A 20,022-nucleotide genomic window follows, 5' to 3' on the forward strand; every position below is an offset into this window, starting at 1 on the left:
TACATCTGAAAACAGTAGAAATGATAAGTAAATGCGAAGAAATGATAAGTAAATGCGAAACTTCTAGAATACTTTTGATCCCTTACCTAATCAAAGCTCCCAGGACACCTTTGATCCCTTGCCTAATACAATTTTTTTTTGTGTGTTATGCACTGTTAAATAGAAAATTCAAATATTTCGTCAAAATTTTCTAACAAATATTGTATACGATATCACTGATAACCTCACACTTTCATTGACGACAACATCTCCTTCATTTGATATAACAAAATGTATGATTTAATTGATAGTTTACAGGATCGATCAAGGGAGAGAAATTGAGTTTTAATAGCTCGTTCTTGAAATGTTTAAAAAATGAAACTAGCGTCAAGAAATTAAATCTAGTTTTGTTTTCAAACCAAGCAAAAAAACTTAAAATAATTCCTTTAAAAATTGTTTAAAATTTTGTAAAACATTTAAAATATATGGAAGTTAAAAGCGTATAATATTTTTAGTTGAAGCATGTTGGGTGCAATAATTGTCCCTGCTTGGTAGAGCAATCGAATCGTGGTGCTTGTGCTGCTGTGTGGTTTAAAAGATTTGAGTTGCACCATTACTACTAGCTATAGCTTTTGGTAAAGCGGCAAGCGCTCGGTCCTACAATTGGTATCAGAGCCAAGGTCACGGGTTCGATTCTCATTGATTGCAAGGAGTGCAATTATTGGGAGGGAGATTGTTGGGTGCAATAATTGTCACTGCTTGGTAGAGCAATCAAATCGTGGTGCTTGTGCTGCTGTGCGGTTTAAAAGATTTGAGTTGCACCATTACTACTTGCTATAGCTTTTGGTAAAGCGGCAAGCGCTCGGTCCTACAACGCATTTTGTCAAACATTTTATATATAATATTTTTGTATTTGAAATATTCATAAAATGATTCAACAATGCACATAAAAACAGTAGCAATGATAAATAAATGTGATAAATAAATATGCATGAATATGTTTATGGATGTTTGGATATCAACAACTCCTATGTCACTCATTTTTCCATTTAGGAAGGATCCACTAGAAGATTTTGATTTATACACCCTTAGTACAAACCAATTTTAACTTAGAACTTTTCTATTTCCTAATCGAAACTCCTAGCATACTTTTAATTGTAGGATGCAACCTCACCGTCCGCATAATATTTAACATCCCTTAAATCAAGACTGCAAACACAATATTTAATGTATTTGTGTGAAACTATCGCTCAACTATATTTTGTAGCTCATCTATATTTTCGTGAGTGATTGTGTATGTGATGATTTAATCTTTTACAGTGTATTAATATCTCAAATATAGCCTCACACACATGAGATAACTTTCACTAAAATAATGTATCTATTTAGCCTCATCTTCTTGGGTTTGCTCTTATTCAAGCTTGTTTTGCTTTAATTAAGTTGCACATGCTTTTAATAATCATCAAAGCTTGTTGTTTGATAGTAAAAGTGTTATATTTATGACTTTCAAGAATGTTGAACGCTAGATACAAGAATATGATTGTTTGAAAATGTTTTGTACTATTTTTAACATTAAAAAAATAATATTTGACTTCTTGACCACTTGTTAATATCAGGCTGAAGGCTAAACTTCCAGAGCGGTCTGGTCAGAGTTTGGTGGCTGGAATTTAGGAGTGGTCCGATAAGATTTGGACCTGCTGGAGTTGGTTCAATTGTTAGAGTTTGGCCCAAATCTAGTTGGTCTATTCTCTTGATTACAGCTCTTGATTCAAAGATTTTTGGGTAAAGTGATGAACATGAAAATTGTAGCATTTTTTCTTAGCTTTCCGAACGATCAAGAATCACTTGATTTAAGTTTTTATGAGAGATAAATGCTCGAAATTCGAGAACATATACAATCTGGAACTTGTTCTTAATTCAGTGCAAGACTAGTGCATAATCATTAACTTCATCGTGGTTTTGTTAGTTACATAAATTCCAATTCAAACATCAAATTTGGAAGATAGTTTGTAGATTAAATCGTCTTAGCTTTCTAACACATGCTGAATTGTTCCGTTACAATAATTGAGCTGATAGATAAGACCAAAATAGCATAATAACTGTTCAAGTTTAGCTGTTTGCTTTATCCATGACCTCCGGCTCAATCTAGCTATTTAAGTAAATAAGTATGAAACACAATAATAAGTTTATTATCTCCGAAATCAAGATTGCTGGAATTTCCGCAACTCCGTGATAACATAATTGACATGTCTTAAATTATTCATACACTAGTATCTATTATTTGATGTATACTCCCTCTAATGTTTATTTGATATTAATTGTTCATCATTGTTTCGTGGGTTACAAATCTTAAGGGTATCCAAATTTTAATATTTGATGTAGACAATAACCAAGACAAATATTGTATTCGAGGAAGTTTTTAATAATATTTTTTTCGCACATTAAATATGTTACTCAATGTCAATCTAGTTTGTATTTATGTTTTAATTATATAGTTAAAATTCTCATAATAATATTTAAAATTTAAATATATTCATTATATTATATATATAATTATTAATTACATAAAATAATATTGTATCGTACGTGAAATACTAATATATTTGGTAGAATATTACAGTTGTGCTTCTGGAGCTCGCCGTGATGGCTGATAAAATAGTGTGCGCCACATTAAAAGCGTCCATCTCAATTGTCCCGACTAACCTTGCATCAGCTAGGCTAGCCATCGTTCAAGAACAACGTAAGTTTCCGCTATATACAGCGTCAATAATAACCGATCAACTGATAGCAAATACCATTTCACATTCGCGATCCCTACCGACCACTCACCCAAAATATATAATCCACGTCAATCCACATTGATTTTGGTTGTATGAGCAGGAGGGAGGGGGCAGTCCAACGGACTCGAAGAGGCAACAAAGATGAACTCGGTTAACTCAACCTCTTTGCATTCTCTAGATCCTCCTCCAACTGTAAAAACTTCCCCTCAAATATAAATTACTTCCTCTCCCTTCCCACTATCAACTACCTAGCAAAAAAGATCAATGAACGTCCTGGCCTCCTCCAAATTATATTGCAGTAGAGTATATTTTCCTATATCCAATTTTATGTAATATTTTATATTTTTAGTTTATATCGCGATATTATTCTTTATACTACTATATATCTATAAATCTATTTTATCTAAGTATGCCTTTCCTTACTTTTACCAATGCTATAATATGTTGAATTTTTTTTTTATGTTCCTGTAATTTGTTGATGCTTGTGTGATGTTTAGGGTGTGGTTAATTTATGATATTTTTTTGAATAATTTTTTTAGTTTGTTCAGATCATGTTTCTTTTCAGTTCTACGTCGTTGGGACGTCAAACTACTTGTGCCAACTTTCAATTTTACGTCGAAAGCTTGAGGCATCGTTTTGATCGTTTGCAGTTGCTATTTGAAGTCTTCCTTGTGTACTGCGTTTTTTGCTTTTTTTGGCTATGGAAACATCACGAGTAGTGTAGTTTGGGCTGTTGGCACTCGATCTACTTTATTGTGTAGGCACCGTCAACAGACGGGCCGTTGCCTTTTATCTTTTTGTATGTGTATGCATCATGAATGCAAAAAATTTTACATTTCTCAGGACACTCCTGTCGGATGCTTGACACTGTCCCGTGGTTCGAAAGATGTATGTCACCATGGGTACCAAGCTGGATATATGACTAATATGTTTCCTGAAATGTGTTGGAATGACTTTGTAAATCTTCTTAATTACAACACAAATCTTGGATTCACCAAATGTTTATCATGGAATTGGTGAACATTATTGTCGCAGAACTAATTCGATCTAGGTAGTAAATAATTAGGAAACAGTTGGACAGAAATGGTCAATCTGTGTGTGTTTTAGTACATGCAAGAAGTATGGCTTAATTTTTCATGCTTTTTCAGAAAACAACGCAAGTATTGCGTTTTTTAACACTTGAAGAAACTACCGTCCCTCATTTCCCAGCTTCTCACATTTTTATTTCCTGCAATTCTAAAACATAAATATGTGAGCTCAAAAGTACAATACACGAATCCTAACTTGGGATTCATTTACATTGGTTTACCTTCAAATATCCCCTGTAAGACTTGATATCCGCAACTAAGAAAAGAGAAATTCGAAAAATGAAAGCCACTCCTTTTCAAGATTCATTTTCTCCTGATGTTTCACCAAGTACCTCCACAAGATTTCAGCATACAAATGATAAAGAATTCGGATACATCACTCCTCCTAGCATTGGAAACATTCCAACGAACAAAGCTTTGTTCGAGCTTCCTTTTGAATTAACCCAACACTTATCCGAAAGGTAACAACCCTTCGACTCAAGCATTTATTATCGAAGGTTGGGCCAATTTTTTTTGAGGTCTTTATAACAGAAACCAACATTCTGCAGGTCATGGCAGAGGCATTGGGAACATTTCTTTTAATGTTTTGTATTGGCGGGATCATAGGAAACATTGCTTTCATGGGAATTAAAGCAGGGCTAATGGAATACGCAGTAACAGCAGCTCTAACTGTAATAGTCTTAGTTTTCTCTATAGGTTCCATTTCTGGTGCTCATTTAAACCCTGCGCTGTAACTATTGCTTTTGCAACCGTTGGTCCATTTCCATTGTCAGAGGTAAAATTTCCAACACACGATCAAATTCTAATGAAACTTATCTATGCAAGGAGACTAGATTTACCCTTGTTTTAATCGCAATTTTTAAGGCTCCACTGTATGTTCTTGCACAAGCGGGAGGCTCGGTTTTGACAGCATATATAGTACCATTAGTCTATGGCATTGAAGCTGAGATTATGATGACAAGGCCACTACATGGATGCACAGCAGCATTCTGGGTCGAATTTTTAGCCACGTTCATAGTCCTGTTCTTAACTACATCCTTGTTTACCGACCCTAAATCGGTATGTAAGACAATGCTATAATCGTCCTGCAATTCCATCCAACCAAAATGAAATAATGTGTAGAAACTGTCGTGCTCAATAATCTGATAGCTCGTGTTTTCTAAGATTTTGCTGCAATATGTCGTGTCCAAATGAAAACAAGAGTAAGTAAAGATAGTCGTTTCATTCCTTTTTTTTTTCCACTGAAAGATATTAAAATTTAACTTCTATTCTGTCCCTCATCCCCAAGACCGTGTTAAAGACACTAAACATAACACAAAACGAACTCTTGCAGCTGGGCCAGTTGTCTGGATTTGTCGCTGGAATAACCATTGGCCTTGGAGTGCTGATTACTGGGTAAAAACTGAATCATAACACATTGAACAAAGTTATTTCACATGAACTTTAATTTCTCTTCTTCATTCATTTATAGAAATTTTTGAATCCAGACCTGTTTCAGGAGGCTCAATGAATCCAGAAAGATCATGAGGACCCGCACTCATTTAATGGAGATCTGATCACTTGTGGGTGTATCTTTTCGCCCCAACTTTAGGGGCCATCGTCGGAGTTTCCGTTTACCGGATTTTACGGCTCCAAGGCTGGTCTTGCGAGTCTGAAATTTGTACAACCCCACTTCAAGGTAGTAGAGGATCCTTGCATTAGAACATGTAACAATTAAGCTGGTAACATCTGAACAATTTAATTTGATGTTTTAAGTTGGATGCTCCATTTCATGATCAAGTTTTACTTAATTTTCCAAGCCTTAACATAATTTTCACCGAGTTAAATTAGTTTCATTTAAAACGATAATTTGTGAATAATCATACTCCTATTTTCCTCGCTAATTTTTCTTGTCAAAGTTTCCACCACTGCATCAGTGTGATGTAAATTTTCTTTATATAGTCATATCACCAGCCTCCTAATTTTTTAAATAAAAAATATCGATACTTGTCACGTCCCGAGCTCAGGCCCGCGCCTGCGTGACTGCACAATGGGGTTATGGGCTCTTATAGCAACTACTTCGTATTCGTCCTCGCTTTACGAATATGATTAACTCAAGTTGCTTTAGAAATTCATTGCAAGCCCATTATAAACTCATTTTAAATCTTTAATTTTTAAGATGTGGGACAAATGGTATCACAATACTTATTCCATTTCGATTTTAAATATTTAAATATAGTAGACTAATTGATTTAACTACTTTTAGTGTCTAATCATTGAAAATTTTTATTCCGTTAATATCGATGGTTAGATGTTGAATTTTCACTATTTAACAATACCATTCTTTTAAATCTCTTTTTAACTTGAGTAAGTTGTATATATTTCTCTACATTTTTTATTAGATTTATCGGACCAATATTTTTGAATTAAAGTAATAGAAAAATCTTAATTAATATCTTTTGTTCGATTTTATGAGTTATAAATTGATAATTAGAAATAATAATTGTCCTTGCATGGTGAAGAACGACCATAAAAAGTACTAATACAACTATATGATATTAAATATTTGTATCTTTTGCAGCTCTATTTGATCGGAGAGTTACAGCTGCAAAAGAACCCCTACCGATGATGTAAATGTTTGAATTCATGAGTGGACTAAACTCATAAAAATTAATAATCTAATCAAGATATAAAAATTTTTACTATCCAACCTTACCCACGCCAAACAAGGCCGTGCCAATATTACTGGGTTGCTGCAAATTCAAATGTGAATGAAGTTTCTTTCAATATTGAGAAGTGTAATCTCGAAATTATTGGCCCGGGGAATGTAATTTGCCACAAGTCAATTTCTATACATACGAGGTCACAGTATATACATGGCGGATAAATGGATAATTTACTCCAACCATTGAAACATTTGTTTGTCTCTAAAAAACCTATATATGAGTATTATGTTCCGTTCGGACAAGTACTTATAAAGCCACGACGGAGAAGCTGGTGGCGAGGTTCGTGAAGGCAAATCCATCGGCTGTTTCCATTCGGATCGGCGATGATGCCCTACAGTTACTACAAGAAGTCCATTGTGCAGCCTAGGTACTTTTTGTGACGAAAATTCTCGATATTGCAATTAGGACAGGCTCACTGCAGTTATTTGGATTGTGGAAATATGATTTCTTAATGACGACTTTGGTGATGATGGAATGATTCCCGATTGTCTTGAACTTTTTCTCATCTCCTGAGGCCTGGTATCTTGCCTCGGAGTCCTGTTTGAAATATATTTTTAATGGAAAAAATTGGTTATGGTTAACCTATAACTGATATCAGGATGGAACATGCAGAGTAGGCTTTTGCAGCTGTATTTGAATGGAGAGGGTTTACTTACATTGATTGTAGGTGTTCTTTCTATAATTTGAAGTTTATATTTGATCTACGAATCAATGAATTCTTCTTTTCAGAATCTATAAATTCTAATCAAACCAAAGGAGAACAACAAGGCAATCTGTGCTATTATATAAAGTTGGCTTCAATAGGTTGAATTATTACATGGTGAAAAAATATCCTTTGCTGTGGACCACATTTAGAAATGGTTAAGGCACTTGGGACTTACACCGAAACATGGAAAAAATACTTGCGTCTTATCAACTGATGCATCACCTATTACAACTGAATATAGCAATTGATGTTAGGTAAAACAAATAAACAGATATAGCGGAAAATTATGCGTTATGGAGTCGGCTTCGAGTCGTGTAGGATACACACTTTCCTTTAGGCTTTATTTGCTCTCTGTTTTGTGCAAATAAATCAGATCAAAATATCCCGTAGGATAAGATGAAGAAACTATGCACTTTGAATTTTCTAGACACAAGATACGTAAGAAAGTTTATTGCAACTACAATCAATGTAAGTAAACCCTTGCAACTTTTTATAAGTTTCTTTGTTATGGCCGTACATGAATTAAACATTGCAACTTTTCATGTACGGCCTTTCGAAAAAGGTGTAAACAGTTACTTTTGAAAATGTATTGTTTCAATACAAATACAACTTTTTATACACACCTATTCAATATATATGAATATATCTAACAATTGATCCGGCATTTGTTTTTGAGTAGGGGAGTGTTTGTTCATTGAATTATAGATTCGAGGCTTCGTTCCAAACTTAGAAACTCAAGACATCCATAACAAACAATAGGGAGGAGCTTAATTTATTGAAGAAGTAAATGATTTCTGAAGTGTTGCCCTTTTCTTGTCCATGTTAGCTGCTACGATGTTGCACGACTAACTAACGAGACTTTCTTTATCCGAATTCAGGCAAACATTAGATCTTCAATCCCCCTTTATTACCTTCATTATTCTAATATTTATTACAACTAGTTTGATTTATTAAAACTAAAATTGTTGAAATATTGATTTCATTTGAAAATGACGGAGCAACAACAAGGTTGGCCTCATTTGTTCAATTCTTGATTAATCATTGATTCACAATGTGATTTCATTTACACTATTTTTTTAGTAGAAGATATTTTTTTTCGGAATTTTGTATTTTCTTTCTATGCTGATTTATTGCTGCAAACATCTACTTTGTGTAGAAAAAATATAACATAAATTTTTTGGCATTTTGAATTTTCTATATTTTAAATAAAATTAATGATAACTTGTGTATTAAACTTATTTCAAAAGAGAGACCGAGCTTTAGCTCTAATGATCTCACCTTGTTTTTCTATTGTAGTGACTCAAATTCGAATAATCTGATCGTTAGAATAAGATTTTTTTTTTAAAAAAAACTTTATTCCAAAAGCTAATGCACCTAATCACCAGGGATTCTAATGCCGCGTCACCAAGTAGTTCCTTATATTAGACGAAGGCAACTCATCCTCCTTCACGAAGAAAAAAGTATCTCTAGGAAAAAGCAACAAGCTTATATTTCACTCAGAAATGGCGTTTCTCCAATGGTGGCTCCTCCTTTCTCTGTTCCTACACTCCATTCTTCTCGCAAGATGCGATGGTAACTGATCTACTGAATTTCTAGCAAACCCATCTTCTTGAATGTTAAAAGACAAACAATTTGTGTTGCTTTGACTTAAATTCTTGGATTTGGGTTATGGCAATCTATGTATTGTGGTGATTTCTTTGTTGCTTTCAAAATGTTGTGATTTCAAGCCAATTGGGCGTCTTGATATCAACTTTTATCGACAACTTCGTGGTTCCATTCCTGGGTTTGAAGATCTGTTTTTGTTCGGAGATTAGTTCTTGATTCTCTCGAACAATATTCAGTTCTCTTATGTTTTAGACAAAACTAGTGGCTAGTTTTGTTGCTCTTATGTGCTCACGTTTTTAGCGGTGGTTAAGCTAGTAATGCATTTTAGGAACATATATTGTTGAGTAAAATTGATTACAGTAATCATTTTGAACCAAAATGGACAGAGGAAGAAAGATCAAGAAATTGTGGACTTCACTGTTTCATCTCTATTGTCTTTTGGTTTAAAGATCTGAACAATGTAAGGTCTCAATGGGGGTTACAAATCTGATCCCAAAATCAGCCAGAGGAAAATCTTGTCTTTGACTTTATTATATATTTTGAGGTGATAACTCGGATCTTTATTATTCCTTCTGCAGATGAGGACGACAATCTTCTTCAAGCGATTAACCAGTACAGAACATCCTTAAACTTGACAACATTAACCAAGAATGACCGAGCAGAATGTCTCAGCAGTAAAGTTGCACATCAATTCAAGGACCAACCTTGCACCAACACCACAGGTTCGAACACCATACCAGGCACCGAACCTCAGTACACAGACTTTCCAAACCTTCTTATAAAATGCCAGTTAAATTCCACCATTACAAGAGATGGACAAATCATGCCTGCTTGTGTTCCCAACCTCGATCCAAGTCTTGTCGCATCGAATTTCACAAAATCGCAATACACGCGCTATTTAAACGATTCCGCGTTCACTGGCGTTGGTATTGGTTCAGAAGGTAACTGGATAGTTGTCATTTTGACTACAAGCACATCTGATGGGAGTTACTCAGTGGGAACTAATTTGAACAATGACAGTGGAGCGTCCAGCCTTGCTTCTGTCGGCCATTTGGTGGTTTTATTTGCAGCATTTTTTGTATTACACTGAGTGGAGTTGGTCACTCGAGGTTGACAAATCTAATTACTTTTCCTTTTGGCTCGGGTATTTAGCAAAGTTCTTGTCTTAGAAAACTTTCTCTGAAGTTTCCAGTCTTGACAGGGACACGGAATATTGACGAAAGCTTGGTAAAAAGCTAAACATACATTGATGTGTGTTACTCGCATTTTGCAATATGTTCTCTCCATTCTTAGGCTCTTCCTGCCGTAAAAAGATATCTTCCTTTTCTATTCGGTTAACAAGGTGACATTTTCGTAATTTCGTGGACAACATTATTTGGATGAAATTTTATCACTGCCCAGTTCCAGACACGGGCTAAATATACAACTCATAGGCATTAACATGATATGTTGTGCATATCTAGTTCAGGCTCATTCCTAAACGTTATTTCTGCTAAATTCTGTTTCGATGATTGCTCATTGCTAAACATTATTTCTGCTAAATTCTGTTGCGATAATACAATCATGTGTACAACTAAGTTTATAAAAGATAAATATTTGAATTTATCGGACTCACCAAGAGGTATTATGATATTTTGATGGACCGGAAGCTTTAAAGTTTGTGCATTTAATTGCACGGTGATCATGCTGATGCTACTTAAGAGCTTTTTAACTTCGGTCTTGTTGGTCTTGTTATCAACAAGAACCTCCTTAGTGCGATCATTAGGACCCATGTTGTCTTTGTGACCTTCTCCTTTATCATCAAAAGCAGAGCTGAGCTTAAGACAGTCTTCAGCATTTGAGCCTGTAGCCCTTTGAAGAAACCGAGTAACCCTTCTTTTTCCCAAATGGAGTAAAAAGTTCCAGACAGTGTCTTACGGGATTTAAGTTGAGCGCTACCCTCGTCACTTTCATCTGACTTGGCCGACTGAATCATCACCTTACATCTGTTCAGAAATGAAAAAGCAACTTCATCAATAGAACTCAACTAACAAGTAAGATAAATTCACTAGGTCTTTCGATCACCTTATAGCTGGGTAGGTCATACAGGTAGCAATGCATTTCGAGACTGCACCCACCACAAAGGCAGAAAATGCAGAAAGTGCTTCTGGAGATGATATACCATCTCTCTGTTCGCTCGTTCTGTTCTTTAACAGTCTCTGCTTCAACTGATCAAACACGGTATACTGCATGGCTTTGTAATTTCCATTAGAATTGCTTTTGAATATATTTAGTTATCCACTTTCAGAAATGGAACTCTAAAGAACAAGTATCAACCTGTATGGACGGATTTGTTGTAAGAAGAAGAGAGATTCCTAGACCATCAAATGCCTCACTCCAAGTTCCCTCAGAGAGGGACTTCCAAAGGCCTTTGGATTTCCCAAAATCACTAGTTTGCATTCTTGATGATACTGTATCAAGAGGCTGATCAATAAAACCATAATCAGGCTACCAAATTCAGACATAGTAATACATACACCAAAAATATTAACGTTAAACTGGCAGGTCGAGACTCGCTATAATAAAAATATCCAAGATCCTTCGTATTACCAACCAGGGGACTAAAACCTTATAGACTTCAACCCTTTTTCATTATTCAACATAAAATAAATAAACACTCGTAATGCAAACAGAATGGTGCTGGCTTTTTTGCAAATGGGAATAGGGAAATTCCAGACATACCTGCGTTACGATGGCCGTGCATGTGCCAGCAGCAGCAGCAATGACCAGATTAGCTGCAGTTCCTATAGATTTGGATCCGCTTTCTCTTAAATACAATCTCTTAAAGAAACTATATCCATAGAAATAGACAAACTGTGAAATGAGAGCCTGCAGGTTCTTAGTTCCCAGGCCTTGATACAAGGAAAGTACTTGATGCCTGGAAACTGCTTCCCAGAACACATCCGAAATATTCCTGTTAGAATAAAAGTCATAGACTCAGCTTATTTAAGACAGCTGCTGCTTAGCTGACGAATGAGAGACATAGGCACAGAAGCTCTTCAAATTGTATGCTGTTACCATGTCATGTTGATGTGAGGACGTCACAGCAAACTAAGGTACCCTTTTCACCAATCTCAAACCCAATTCACAAAACGGTCTAAAATTGCATATACAGAGTTTTTGAAATTAGCAAAAGCAATAATTCCAAACACTGATATTTGGAGACAGCCAAGTTAATCTAAAATCTCAATGCTGCCATGGAATATGCTCGAGTCTATTTCTGTTTAAATCTCAAACCTCACGAGTCATAAATACTTGCAAAAGTAACAAGTCTGCATTGTTTAGCTTTCGCACCATTGAATTTTTGAGTCTTTTTCAATCCCCGTGTTCCGAATAATAATTAGAGTCACAGTTTTTCCGACAAAAAAGTTGCCTGATTGAAATACATAGGTAATATAACGCAAAAATTTATTTAATTGATGAAATATCAAATAGTGTCCATCAACACTGTCTCTCCCCTTAAACTTCATCCCAGTAAACATGAAGAAAAGACGCGATTTCTAGTTTCCCAACTTCTTCAGGGACGTTATGACCAGATGACAAAAAAGGCATCCACTTAATTCAAACACCCAAGATTTCGCATCACCCACCAAAATGATGAAATCAAGCACACAAGCAAACCAAAACTATTCTCCCAGTAAACAAACACTTCCCCGTCCCATGCTAAAAAGGGGGGAGCATAATTCATTATAAGGATAAAAACTCTACACGACATCTAAAGTTTACATGTTAAAAAAAAGAAAAGAATCATGATAGAAGTAGATGTAAATCACCAGCATGACGCAGAAAATGTACCTAATTGCCTATAAATTAAAATTATCAACCACAACACCTAAAGAAGACAAAACCTGTATTTTTGGTAATGGTGAGCTCGATTTTCAGCTTGATACTTCGTCTTGCAAGTGTCGAGAGGATACAAAATGGTGGTGCTGACCAGAGCACCCACCGCACCCGACGTCGCCTCCACTAGAGACTCCAGATCCAAATCCATCGAAAAGATCAACCTTTTCACCCCCAAAAAAAAAAAAAAATCAAATCCAATTAATGAAGAGAAACAGAAACAGTCAAAGTTCAGATCAAATAACTTGCCGCCTTTCCGGCGATCGCGCTCCTACCACGGTAAAAATGAGTGGAGAACAAAACCTTGAAAGTCAGTGCAACGGCGGCGGAATCCAACAGTGAAGTCCAATGGACCACGACGGTCCGTGGTGGGTGCTTTTATGCCCGCCGCCGAGAATTGGGTTGGATAATCGATCGTCTTGGGATTACCAACGTGACGGCATTTTTGCTTTTGTTTCATCCTAGCCTGCACGGGCAATGAACGGCCCGGATCACTCCACATGAGTGATCCGGGCCCACCTCCATGTAAAAAAAAAAAAAAAAAATTGGCTCGAAAAAATCCGAGCCGTTGGATCGAGCCTGCAGACAGTGCCCGCAGGGGTAGGGTCGACCGAACCGCATTTTTGGGACCGACGTTACGTAATTTATTTATTTGATTGAATCTTTAAAAAAATTTCATTTAAGAAATATAAATTTGGATAAAATCTCAATCTTGATATACAACTGTAACTATTCTCTTCGGGACTCAAAAAAAAAACAAATAAATAATAAATCTATAGCAATTCAATTGGCCAAATTTTTCTTCCCACTTTTCAAACTCTTAGGTACATGAACAGACAGTATGTTTTTTGTGAGACGATCTCACGAATCTTTATCTGTGAGACGAGTCAATCCTACCGATATTCACAATAAAAAATAATACACTTAGCATAAAAAGGTAATAATTTTCATGGATGACCCAAATAAAAGATCTGTCTCACAAAATACGATCCGTAAGACCGTCTCACAAAAGTTTTTGGCATGAATAACACATTCACTATTTTATCTATCAAATTACAATATTAACAATAATTTCTTATCAATTAAAAATACTATCTTTCGAGGATATCAAAAAATCAAAAACTATATGTAGTCTAAGAATCCCCGACTGATTAAATGTAAATTAAGCTCAAGGAATTCTAGGTGAATTTTCCATATATATATATATATATATATATATATATATATAGTTAACATACACATAATACAATGAATCAATACACACTACACGATTACGTAATCTTTGTATCCAACAGACTAGAACCACTACATGAATACACCGAGTAATCTTCTCTCGAATCATACAAATTAACAAAGGCCGAATGAGACGAGGATATATATTCACCTGCCGTGTTTCGGTCAACGTCATCTGAGATAGAATCTTGAATTTTGATTCAGACGTTTTAGAAAAGATCATCTCCAAACTATATCCCATTTCGTCGATCGGCCGGGCAGAGCTTTCTTTATCTTCTGTAATGCGTCTCTGGCTGTCTGTATCTGATGGTAAGCTCAGCACACGATGAGTTGCCGGTGTAATTCTGGGTTAATTAACCACGGCAACCATTTTATATCGATCGAGCTCGTTAATTCGGAAAAAGGAAGAGTACGGAGAGAATATGCATGGTTTCATATTTGAAGGAGAAAACAGACCAGTTTATCCAAATTCAACAGCGTCCACGAATTCTTTGAGGTCCTCCTCTGAATATAGAACCATTCTATTTGTTTTAACGTCGTGAGGCCATGACTGCTATTTTCGATACGCATTAGATAGATTTTTTAATTAACGCAGTAATATCAATTATGTTAGGCAATTTATGTGCGATGTATTCGTCTGATAAAATGTTTTTTAAAGATGAATAAAACACATAAACATTGTTCAAACACTCAAAAATTCAATTAATTATACGTATGGAAACTTATTTTAATGTCACGGGAATGAAAATGTAATAAATTTTGAAACTAGAAAACAAACAATATTTAAGTTTTTGTCTCCCCGAGTATCCATCTTCTTGTCTAAATTCGGCCCCCTCCACGTCAAAGCTAGGTTTTCACCTACTGAAAACACACGTTACGTATGAATATAAAAATTTGTCTAATTAAGGGGCTACACTCTTTGAGGTCCTCGTTTCAATCTAGAAAATTTTATTTATTTTTTAATGACGTGAGACTCAAAGTCGCTACTTTTCGTTAGTATATATCTTTTGATTAAGCAGTATTAATCAACAAATTACGTTAGTCTGGTAAATCATGTTGGGCAAGCTCTATATAACATGTTTGTCGGAGAAAAATATTGGTTAAAAAGAATAAAATGCATAATCATTCGTCAAACACTCGTTTATTTCACTAATATAATATGATTTAGACTAAAGGTGTTTATGATTTGAATGTCACGGGAAAGAAAAATATAATAACTTTCGAAATTAATTGAATTAAAAGAAACAAGATTTATGAGACTATATCGTCGGGTCTGTGTGTGGTAGGAACAATAATTTGTTAATTCTATTAAATGCACTCTCATTTTCTATGAAATTGATGTCCAAATTCCATCATGAAATCTGCCAAAAAAATTTATTTTATGGGTTGGTGAAATCAAGTCAAGCAGTATTCATTTCTTATTTCAAAATAATGCCACGCGTAGTGTCCTGTTATGATTAACGTTTATTTTTTCCAACAGAACTAATTAATATTATTCCACATAGCTACATTTTCTATTTATTGAGAAAAGGGGCTTCTAGAAATGGAAAAAAAAAGTCATTATCGATACTTGATAATCTCGGACACATGCAACATTTGAAAAGAAATGATCTATGAATCCTAAAAAAATAATCATGTCTCTTACGAAAAGGATCTTCATGAATCATGCCCACCACTCTTTTATATCAAATGAATTATTATACTATTATATATATATATATATAGTTATTAAATAATGTGATCAAATGTGCTCCACGTGGATTAACACACAAAAAAAAAAAAAAATCGGAGGTAAAATTTTATTTAAATTACAACTTTCCTTTACATAGAAGAAAAAAAGTCTTGCAAAGGGAAAAAGTTGCCTACATAAAATCTAATGGTTTGGCCAAATATGAATTTGATTTGGATCATCCGTTGTGGCCGAAAATACTGTGCACTTTTTAAATGAGATGATCAATTGATCATTTCGTTTGCTCTATCATCTCGTATAAAAATGCACATCATCAGGTGCTGTATTTTCAGCCACAGCAGAAGATCCAAATCCGCCAAAGATATAACGTTAAGTTATAATTTATAAACATGAATTAGTCTAGAGTTCTACCCATTATGATAATTACTATTTAAAATCGAATTACTATATATTTTCAGAGATTTTTTAAAAATTATTAGTACTTCAAAGAAATAATTTTTTTTTAAAGCAATCGCTATTAATTTTTGGTAGGATATAATTTTTAATATTTATTTGAGATTCAAAATATTGTAAAATTGCGGTTAGTAAATTACACATAGTTTATCTTCTATTTTTAAGTTTGGTTCAATAGAATTTAAATCCAATTGTAATTTTAGATATTAAGAACTATTTAAAATCTATCAAAAAATTGTATCCTTCAAAATATCTTTTTTTGGCTTTTAATAATTGTCTCGATATATTTTATTTTTAAATTTTAATAATTTTTAAATTTTAATAATAATAATAATAATAATGTATTTTTTAAAGCTATTATTTTAAAATGGTGATAAATATGTCAAATTGCTATAAGAATTCTCAATTATCTCATTGGGGTGTAAAAAGAAAACAAAAGAAAGTGTTGGGGTTAAAATAAAAATGAACAATGTGTTGGGCACAAACTGAGGTTAACAGTAATAAGAAGAGTGACCATTTCAAAGCGTCCTTCTCGCGAAGCCGAGGCACGGTTTTACCCTCTATGGTTGTTGTTGGGTATGGCTGGTTGATAATTATACAAAATAAAGTTCGAATTTTCCGATAATATAGAGCGTCAATTTTCTCTTTCACCAAGAAAATCATAGTGATTGATAATCCAATGGATAATCCGATGCTAATAATCGTCACCAGCACTTTGATATCATCATCGGTAGTTATTTTTGGGATAGTGATTCTTATGTTGCTGCTCATTATCATACTACTGCTCATCGCTTGCAAATTCAAGCCATGGCGTCGCTTCATCTCCCCCGCCGGTCACCGCCGGTCGCGCATCTCGACCAAGGTCTGAATTTTTTAGTTGGGATAAATGTGATTTTGATATGAGTGTTGTGAGCTTTTGTCGTGAAGATGTGTTTTTATCAGTTTTCTGTTTTGGGGATTTAGGCGCTGTTTGGAAGTGCATGTTTTGTGTTTGAGTGGGCCTTTCGTTTCTTGGTTTATGAGGTGGATTATGTTGTTCCTTTCCCCCCCTAATTTCATGTCTCCATTTTTGTCATTCTTGCAAAGTTTTGCTATTTTTTTGGCTCGTTTTAGTTATCTTTCTGGGGCTATTTTGAACGGACGAATGTTGATAATTTCGTTTATATGATGATATTCCCGTCTAGGTGTTGGACCCGGGGGGTGGGGGGAGGAGTGAGGATTGTAGATTATTTTACCTCTCAGATACTATCGTTTTTTCCCATGTTACACGCTTCTTCAGAGAACATTTGAAATGATCGTGATCATGTGAAAACTGGAGGGTTTCAACGCCACTATTTGAAATTCTCGGTTCTGTGTTTTTCTTTGCAATATCATGTTGTGTAACACAGCCAAATATTCATCTGTTCTTCCTGGAAAGAAAATAGGACTTTGATTTGTGTCCTTATCCAATGCCACTTGGTTGTCAATGTTATGGAAGCTGATAGTTAAGTGCTTGCCATGCAGAGCATTCTTTGTTGGCGTTTTAAGTTTATGTTCCTTAGCTTGAGGTAAATAAAGCTTGTGTTACATATATCTATCTCGAAATTCAATTATAATTCCTTTTACCCGGTTTAAGATTCCATTTTTTTGCTTATTCCTTAAGTTTTTCTGTGTTTTTGTATGTACCTAGCTGCATAATCCTCAGTAGGATTTTATATTGAATGTCATCCACCTTATTAAAAAATAAATGTGTCAAATGGAAAATGATGCATGCTGGCACCAAACGGAGGAACATTTTTCTTTCTTTTTTTTTTTCTTTTTTCTTTTTCGGTTTTCGTTGTTTCCCAGTTTAGTTAAATCTGATGGTAACCGTGTAATGGTTATTTTGAGATTTTCCATATGCATTAGTTGGTATTTTACTTTTTTTACATGCTGATTTTTTATGCTTGTGTTTGAGCATGACATGATTGCTGCTTGGCTTAGCTTGATGTAACATGTACCTGCAATGACTGTTTCATCTGAAGTTTCCCACTGTGTCTTTTTTTTCTTTTTCATGATTATTATGTGCTTCACATTTTCCAAAACAGGATGATGACATTGAGAGGCCGCTCGTTTCTGGAGACCAGGTTATTATTGGAAAGCGAAGGCAATGTGCCTATCATTGGTGACTTTATTGACCCATCTGGTTGTCAAACTCAAGCTGGGTTTTAGCTCACCAAGTTCTAATGCTGGGGAACCTAAACAAAGGCTTCCATCAACTTCTCACTTGACCCACAGTAATAATGCTAACCGTTTTCTTTCGTATTTTAAGCTATAAATTATAGAAATTTTTTGTCCAATTATCGTTCTGTCCAGTTTTGCGTTCTTTAGTAAAAAATATAATATTGTTGCTCTTTCCAGATGACAGCTTCATTCTCAACATTCCAATTAATTCTGAGGATTCTTTGGTGGGTCATACGCTGAGGCTTCCGATCGCTTCCAATAAGTTTTCCTGAAGAACTGATACATGGAAGAAGAGAGGACACGGACTATAGCTCAAACATGATCCAGATAGAAGCTTTCAGAGATCCTGTTCCTGCTTATACTGCAAATCAGAGTAATTTTCTCCTCATTGACTGTATAAGTTCTAATTTCTTGGAGTTTTGTTGGCAGGATTTATAAACCCATGATCATGATTTTCTTTAGAAGTGCAGGAAGTACTATCATGCTGGAGGTAATTTCTGGGCCTTCTGGTGGCTTCGGTATTCCGTACAGTCGACGAATACATCCAAGCTTCCAGTGACTATTGAAGAGTTTTACCTGGTAGTATATTGTTAAAGGACTCAGAATTTCTGGAAAGCACGCAATGATAAATTGGAATGCAAGTGTAAGCTTAGTTCTTTATTGTGCTTTGTACTTGATTTTTATGCTATCTGCTTTCTGTTGTGATAACGTTGCAATGCTACAGAAATTTAAATGGGAGCTCATTGACATGGGTAGCTTGAATGGTACGCTCTTGAATTCCCAAGCAGTTCATCGCCCTCAATCTGGAAATAGACATTGGGGTACTCCAGTTGAGCTCTCAACTGGAGATACAATACTTTAGGCACAAGTTCGAAGATACTTGTAAGTTGATGCAGCTGTTTGGATTTTATATTCTTGTCTGTGCTTCGTCTGTGAAACAATCTGTGCTGGAAAGTTTTTTTAACATAGTCATGTGTGATCCTTATAGCTAATCATTATTTGCTCCTGGTTGTATGTTTATAATATTGATGTATATGATGATGGTGTGTCCTTGTGCTATAAACTCATATGTCTCACTAGGTTTGTTATAATTTGACATCTCCTTCAGCTTGTCTTGCTGTTGTGATCCCATTTTTTATTGTTCTGGAAAAAGGAGATTAACCAGAAAAATCTTTTCTTTTGTGTCACCATGTTTATTATTTGTCTCCTTAGACTGTTTTGATGCGAGTGTTCGACAATGACAGGCATTTAAAGTCCTGGCATTTGTTTTATGGTACAATTCAACATGAAACTTTGAGAACTTAGCTTATATTCTATTTTTAAAGTTGGGAAACATAGGAATGAAAGGGGAAGGTACACATCATCCTGGCATAGTTGTGGTGCCAAAGAGGGTGAGGATGTAACATGTTAAGAATGTTGTAGTTCCATCTCATTTCCCTTCTCCTTCCAGTTTGGCTGAAAGGATGACTTGATGAGTATAACTCAGTGAAGACTGAATTAACCTTGACGCAGCGTAGTAATAAGTTAAAAGTTGATATTTTAGTTGCTGAGATTTATATCACACTTCATGGTCTATATTTAGTCGCTATAATTACGTAACATCTCTACTCTAATGGATTTATCTCTTACTTTTCGTAGCCTACCCCTTTGGTTGCAAGTAGCGAATGAAATGTATGCCTGGGCGGCCCTTGCCCTTCTGCAG

The 20,022-nt window shown here is 35.0% G+C and overlaps 3 protein-coding genes, 1 long non-coding RNA gene and 1 pseudogene across 8 annotated transcripts in view; 4 read left to right on the top strand and 1 right to left on the bottom strand.

Annotated features, from left to right (window-relative positions):
* Positions 1-4,069: 4,069 nt before the first annotated feature.
* LOC142519550 (putative aquaporin NIP7-1) lies at positions 4,070-5,548 on the top strand (annotated as a pseudogene).
* Positions 5,549-8,712: 3,164 nt separating this feature from the next.
* Positions 8,713-10,004, top strand: LOC142518029 (putative GPI-anchored protein At5g19250). The gene is made up of 2 exons (XM_075620609.1): positions 8,713-8,830; positions 9,442-10,004. Exons 1-2 carry the CDS (start codon positions 8,761-8,763, stop codon positions 9,951-9,953), a joined length of 582 nt encoding a protein of 193 aa, XP_075476724.1. The 5' UTR covers positions 8,713-8,760; the 3' UTR covers positions 9,954-10,004.
* A 230-nt stretch (positions 10,005-10,234) lies between these two features.
* LOC142518028 (peroxisomal adenine nucleotide carrier 1-like) lies at positions 10,235-14,455 on the bottom strand. 5 transcript variants are annotated; one of them, XR_012813455.1, is made up of 7 exons: positions 13,046-13,190; positions 12,751-12,906; positions 11,585-11,816; positions 11,180-11,326; positions 10,928-11,088; positions 10,423-10,848; positions 10,235-10,377 (listed from the first exon to the last, which is right to left on the bottom strand). XR_012813455.1 is itself a non-coding variant. In XM_075620607.1 (6 exons), exons 2-6 carry the CDS (start codon positions 12,891-12,893, stop codon positions 10,560-10,562), a joined length of 972 nt encoding a protein of 323 aa, XP_075476722.1. In that variant the 5' UTR covers positions 12,894-12,906; positions 14,127-14,455; the 3' UTR covers positions 10,279-10,559. The 5 variants fall into 5 exon arrangements, 4 of the variants coding, with proteins under 4 accessions (XP_075476722.1, XP_075476720.1, XP_075476723.1 ...); XM_075620607.1 differs by lacking the exon at positions 13,046-13,190 and adding an exon at positions 14,127-14,455 and having other exon boundaries at positions 10,279-10,848; XM_075620605.1 differs by having other exon boundaries at positions 10,279-10,848.
* A 2,180-nt stretch (positions 14,456-16,635) lies between these two features.
* Positions 16,636-18,637, top strand: LOC142518867 (uncharacterized). The gene is made up of 3 exons (XR_012813664.1): positions 16,636-16,980; positions 18,185-18,373; positions 18,498-18,637. It is a non-coding gene; the product is annotated as an uncharacterized LOC142518867 (long non-coding RNA).
* Positions 18,638-19,660: 1,023 nt separating this feature from the next.
* The window catches only part of LOC142518304 (LRR receptor-like serine/threonine-protein kinase GSO1), a 1,603-nt gene continuing 1,241 nt past the window's right edge, over positions 19,661-20,022 (top strand). Inside the window, exon 1 of the mRNA XM_075621069.1 lies at positions 19,661-19,673. Within this exon, the coding sequence (XP_075477184.1) occupies positions 19,661-19,673 (13 nt within the window). The remainder of the gene's footprint in view (positions 19,674-20,022) is intronic.

The sequence above is a fragment of the Primulina tabacum genome, chromosome 11 (genome assembly GCF_025594145.1).
Source record: "Primulina tabacum isolate GXHZ01 chromosome 11, ASM2559414v2, whole genome shotgun sequence".
Lineage (NCBI taxonomy): Eukaryota > Viridiplantae > Streptophyta > Magnoliopsida > Lamiales > Gesneriaceae > Primulina > Primulina tabacum.

Coding starts and splice junctions, on each gene's coding strand:
- LOC142518029 (XM_075620609.1), top strand. CDS start 8,761: ATGGCGTTTCTCCAATGGTGGCTCCTCCTTTCTCTGTTCCTACACTCC. Junction 8,831..9,441: donor TCTTCTCGCAAGATGCGATG/GTAACTGATCTA, acceptor TTCCTTCTGCAG/ATGAGGACGACAATCTTCTT.
- LOC142518028 (XM_075620607.1), bottom strand. CDS start 12,893: ATGGATTTGGATCTGGAGTCTCTAGTGGAGGCGACGTCGGGTGCGGTG. Junction 11,089..11,179: donor CAACAAATCCGTCCATACAG/GTTGATACTTGT, acceptor AAAGCCATGCAG/TATACCGTGTTTGATCAGTT. Junction 10,849..10,927: donor ATGACCTACCCAGCTATAAG/GTGATCGAAAGA, acceptor ATTTCTGAACAG/ATGTAAGGTGATGATTCAGT.